This window comes from Calidris pugnax, unplaced genomic scaffold (assembly GCF_001431845.1).
Source record: "Calidris pugnax isolate Ruff unplaced genomic scaffold, ASM143184v1 scaffold27, whole genome shotgun sequence".
Classification (NCBI taxonomy): domain Eukaryota; kingdom Metazoa; phylum Chordata; class Aves; order Charadriiformes; family Scolopacidae; genus Calidris; species Calidris pugnax.
Genome location: NW_015090893.1, coordinates 16232591 through 16238169, shown reverse-complemented (window position 1 = coordinate 16238169; position 5579 = coordinate 16232591). Strand labels below are relative to the sequence as shown.

Below are 5579 nucleotides of genomic sequence, written 5' to 3'. Positions count from 1 at the left end.
AAGAAAGCTCTAAATAAAAGAAATCCCTGTTCCTCTTGTCGTTCAGATTCAGAATGTCCAACCAAGTAGCTGCTGCCGGAGAACGTTGGTGAAAATGCCACTTTGTTGTCCTCATCCTTGCCTTGCTAGACATTATTTGTTGTGATTGTGATTGATTTTGTTTGATGATTATAAAGCAAATCAGTGAAGCAAAACCCACAACAACAGCAAAAAAAAGCGCCTTGTTGCTTCCTGTCATTAATCCAAAAGTAGGAAGAAACAAAATGGTTAATCTCACCTGTTTTGTGAGTTTCCAGCAACCTAATCCTGGTGTAGCTCATACACCTGCTTTCATCCTGATGCCTCCTCCTTATTTTAGCAGTTCACCCCGAGGGGAAAAGTTGTAGATATCAGCAACCACCCTGCAGTATCGAGTGTTGGCTTCAGGAAATGTCAAACTTAGAAGAGAATTGGTTTTTTTTTCCCTAGCTCCTTGCAGGATTGCGTAAAACAAATTTTAATCTGACCTTAATTGCTGCAGATTGTTTATCACCAGACATTGGCACGTAAAGATCTTAATTGTGGTTGCGTTCTGTGCAGTCCCACCGCCCAACAGCAGGGTCTTTGAATGGGCAGAGCCATCAATATTAATATTTTTGCTGTATTTCTGCAGTTGCCCCAGTGAAATCCCAGTCCCTGTAACGACAGGGAGATAAAAATAGTGCTTTGACTGGACTCCTGCGTGGAAGATCCAAGTATGAAGGGAGAATGTAATTTTGTGGGGTTTTTTTCTGTGGCTGTGCAGCCACACGGGTGAGGAGGAGAGAAATATTCAAACACAAACAAATCCTGTTGCTGGATAAAGTCGTCGTGAGCTTGTGGATTTTTGTTTTCAGTCCTATATAAATTTTTGTTTTCAATCTCACATGAATTTTGCACTGTAAGAGGGAAGGAAGTGTCATTCCAAACAACCACCTCGAAGGCTGATATCTGTGAAAGTTTCTATTGAAGCTAAGTTTGATATTATTTTCAACGTGCAGTTTTTTGTTTAGAATCTGAACTTTCAGCTAATCTACGCCAATGCCTTTTTTTTTTTTAATGTAGAGAAACATCTATTTATCTTTGTATTTGTCTGCAGAAGTGTTTGAGGAAGCAGAAGTGTTTCATTCTGCCTCTTCACAATTACCACTCCTGCTTTTTACTTAATCTTTGATGTAAAAGCTTCCTGCTATAATTTTGGTGCTGCATTTCTGACTCCTGAATTTATAGATATGTATATATTTTGTGGCATAAAACCAAGAAGCTTATGTTTTCGTTTATCAATTTTCCTTTTTTTTTTTCACTGATTGATTATTTTATAACGAGTACGATGTTACAGGTGTCCAGGGCTGGGCTGCTAAAAGATTCTGCCTTAGGTCTATTCGCACAAATATTTATTCGGAAGCTTTAAATTTGTTTGCATTCGACGGGAATTTTGGCAAATTGAAGTCGCTGTCGTTTAAATGAAGGTTGAGAGATGTAAATAATGAGTTTGCCCAAAAGTGATGCTCGTTCTGGCTCTCTGTTTATATGCCCAAACGTGATACAAATAAATTGCAAACACAGTGTGTGGTAACTTCTGCAAAAAGCAATTAATTTTTAATTCTCAGCAGGAAGATTTGCATCCTCGTCAGCTAATTGGGAAGGGCAGAGCCTGCCCACCTGCTGTCTGTTCCCTCAACCCCTTGCACGTGAAGAAAGACGAGGTGGGTTTTCTTCTTCAGCGGTGAAAACAAATCGTGCTGCGAGACCAAACCCGCGACTTTTCAGCCCAAAAATGCTCTTTTTTGTGGGATGAGGTCGGGGCAGGATGGTGGAACTCCTCCGTGGCACCAGGAGGGGCTTCTTCACCCCGGTGCCAGGGGATTAATCCCTTTCAGCCCATTTTTAACTTCCTTCTGTTCATGTGTATAATTCTGTTGAATGTTTATTGTCAAACCCGGTGTTTTTCTATTAAAAATCTCTTTGTTACCCCCTCCCTTGGCGCTTTGTCCTGGCTCGGGACGGGGTGTGCGGTGGGCGCGTTGTACCGGGAATCCTGCCCGGGCAAGGCCGGTGCCGCGCCCTCCAGCCGCCAGGGGGCGCTGCCGCGGGCGGCCCGACAGGAAGTGACGGTGCTGGGGGGGGGTCTCTGCTTCCCGCCGCGCCTCTCGTCGTCCCGGGCGCTCAGGCGCGGAATGGCCGCCGCCGCCGTCGTTTAGTGCAGAGCCCCGCGTCGCCGCCGCTGCCGCCATGGGCCGGGAGTCCAGGTGAGGGCAGCTCAGGGGCCGCCGCCGCGGTTCGGCCGGGGCTCGCCGCTGCGTGGGGTGGCGGGGCGGTGCGTGGCGGGGGGGAACAAAGGGCGGCGGCGGCGGGCGCGCTGAGGCCGCACGGCAGGGCCCGGGGCCGGCTCTGAGAGGAGGGCTGGGTGTCCCCGGGACGGACCTTAGGGGACTGTCCCAACAGGGGCTGCGCTCCCCCGGCAGCTGCGGGGCCCTGCGGGGTGTCCGGGCCCGGGCGCGGTGCCTGGCGTTGGGTCTGAGGAGCCGGGGCCGGCGGGCGCGACCCCCCCGAGCCGCTCTGAGCCCACCGGGGCTCGGCTGCTTTGCTTTGAAATAATCGCAACGGTGTAATTATCCGGTTAGCTCGCTTTCTTTTTTTTTTTTTCTGGATTATATTTCTTTTTTTATTACATCTTTCCAAGTTTCTGTCGGGTCGCGTTCTCTTCCGCCCCCCCCCGTAACCGGTATAACCCCCCCGGCAGCGGTGCCACCCGCGCTGTGTGAGCTCCTCACGCCCCTCGGGCTTTAAACCAGCCCCTTCATCTCCCGGGGCTGTTGTGGCACGTGTCCCCGTTCCCGAGTTTCACACAACCAGCGGGTTTTCACACTAAAACGGTGAGGCGGGTGTCCCTGCCCTAAAACAGCTCCCGAGCTCCGCAGCTCAGATTTATACCGAGGGAAGCGGATGAGGTGAAATATTAACAGCTGCCTTGGGTTCAAATTAGCTGAGTTCTCCCGTGGATGTTTCTAAATTAGTTTGGAACTACCTGGGGCAGCGGTTGTTGCCGGCGGGACACCGTTAGGGATTCCCAGCTGGAAAATCTGGGAACTGCAGGCCGACCAGCTGGCACTCCAGCTTGCGGGGCTCCCTTGCTCATCACAGCACGGCTTCTCTTCTGATAATGACGAGTTTTGGCTGTTTGGAGGTAAAAATAATGTTAGAAGTGGGTTTAAATTTGTATTAATGATCTGTTTGAACGCCTACAAAAAAGTTTTAAAAGGGAAGGAAATGGTAAGGGGGTGGGGGGAGGCGGGGGGGGGGGGCCGTCTGTGCTGGCGTTAATAAATGTTCATTGGATCAGACTAGAGCTCTTGAAATCTGAAATCATACACTCGGCTTTATTGCACTCCATAGGAAAAAAAACTAAAAAAATAAAACTTTTAGTTTTGTAAAACTCAAAATTTAGAAAATGGAAGAGATCCCGTGGCATTTTGTGACAGGGATGGGAAAGGAAATAGAAGTATCTACTGCTGACAGATGTTCTTTGGGTTCAGCTACACTGCTGTACACTCTGTGTGGATATCATGCTGCTACTGTACCCATTCCAAAAGTACACCGTACCTAAATATACCAAAGTGCTGAAATAAACTGTATTATTTTTAGTGCCGATACTGTTGTAATACAACCCCGTGTGGCAGTGACGAAAGGGAAAGAGGGAGCTGGGGGGCTTGAGGTCTTCCCTTCTCTGCTTCTTCCTGCTTCCCAAACCTCGTCAGGAGAAAGGGTCTGGGGAGGTGGGGGGCTACAGGAGGGTGAACAAGGGAATTGTTCTGGTGTGACTGAAAATGAGGAATTGGTGGAAGGGAAGAGGTCACAGCTGAGGTCCCTCTCTGACTTGAACACTCAGCTGAAGAGCTCCCTGGAGAGTTCCTAGCCCTACTCTCTCCCACAGCATGGTTGGGATACGAGAGCAGTAACGAGGGGAGGAAAGGAGACTCCCATCTCCCTCAGGCCTTGCCAACTTCTTACAGCTTCTGTTGTGATGTTTGATGATGTTAGGGAATTTGTTTTGATGTCAGCATCTTAAAGGCATTGGCCATTGCCGTGTCAGATATCCTCAGGGTTCAGTGTTTCTTCAATTGCAGCTTTACAGCTTTTCCATTGAGCAGCGGTATAATTTACCTGGGTTAGCTGGATAAAAGTTATACATTTAGGTGTTGGCTTTTCAGATAGCTTCAAAGAATCTTTGTCTTTTCCTATGTATAATGGAAATTGGTGGATTTCTAAAAAGGAAATGGTTCTTGATGTTCTAGTGTTCACATGATGTGCTTATAATAGTACTCGAAAACCAAAACAAAAATTTCCATTGAGCAGCGGTATAATTTACCTGGGTTAGCTGGATAAAAGTTATACATTTAGGTGTTGGCTTTTCAGATAGCTTCAAAGAATCTTTGTCTTTTCCTATGTATAATGGAAATTGGTGGATTTCTAAAAAGGAAATGGTTCTTGATGTTCTAGTGTTCACATGATGTGCTTATAATAGTACTCGAAAACCAAAACAAAAATATGCCCAAGTAATCCCTCTAATTTCAGTATTGTTAGGAGTATGCGCATATTAATCAGTTTGGCGAGATGATTACAAATGTTTAGAAATTTTAGAAGTCCAAGAAGTTAAGATGAGTAATTCTTTTTGGCCTGTCCACCTAAATATGCCAAATATCCTTTAACTGCACGTTGTTCTGACGCTCACGTTCATCCTCCTCCTGTGACTGTGCGGTGCAGGCATTACCGGAAGCGCTCTGCGTCGCGCGGCCGCTCGGGCAGCCGTTCCAGGAGTCGTTCTCCCTCTGACAAAAGAGGAAAACGTGAAGACAGAAGGTCCAGAAGCAGAGATCGAGACCGTCGCCGTGAGAGGTCACGCAGCAGGGACAAGAGAAGGTCTCGATCGCGTGACAGAAAGCGTCAGAGGTACGACTTACCAGTTCCAATCAAAGTAGATAAAAATGCTTGATATCTGAATATTGATGTTCTTCCACTATAATTAGTTACTTTGCTGTTGTTCATGACAGATTTTACTATGCTCAATTTTGCTTATTAATTGGTTTCTACCTGCTGGTGCTGGACTTTCTAAGCTCTTAGTGGTCTTGAGGGCAACGAAGCTGGTGAGGGGTCTGGAGCACAAGTCTTACGAGGAGAGGCTGAGGGAGCTGGGGGTGTTCAGTCTGGGGAAGAGGAGACTGAGGGGACACCTTATCGCTCTGTACAAGTACCTGAAAGGAAGCTGTAGAGAGACAGGGGTCAGTCTCTTCTCCCAAGTTACAGACGATAGGACAAGGGGTAATGGCTTCAAGTTGCGCCAGGGGAAGTTCAGGTTGGATATTAGGAAACATTTCTTTACTGAAAGGGTTGTCAGGCATTGGAATGGGCTGCCCAGGGAGGTGGTGGAGTCACCATCCCTGGAGGTATTTAAGAAACGTGTAGACATGGTTCTTCAGGGCATGCTATAGTGCCCAAGATTATTGGTTTGTCGTGGGCTGCTGAGTGGGTGGGTGATGGATTTTTGGTTTGGTTGTTGTTGT

At 47.4% G+C, this 5579-nt stretch overlaps 1 protein-coding gene across 2 annotated transcripts in view; it reads left to right on the top strand.

Annotated features, from left to right (window-relative positions):
- The first annotated feature begins 2136 nt into the window (after nucleotides 1-2136).
- DDX46 (DEAD (Asp-Glu-Ala-Asp) box polypeptide 46) overlaps nucleotides 2137-5579 on the top strand; it is a 39287-nt gene continuing 35844 nt past the window's right edge. For both annotated transcript variants that reach the window (XM_014948028.1, XM_014948026.1), the window contains exons 1-2: nucleotides 2137-2267; nucleotides 4783-4968. In XM_014948028.1, the coding sequence (XP_014803514.1) occupies nucleotides 2251-2267; nucleotides 4783-4968 (203 nt within the window). In that variant the 5' untranslated portion in view covers nucleotides 2137-2250. The remainder of the gene's footprint in view (nucleotides 2268-4782; nucleotides 4969-5579) is intronic.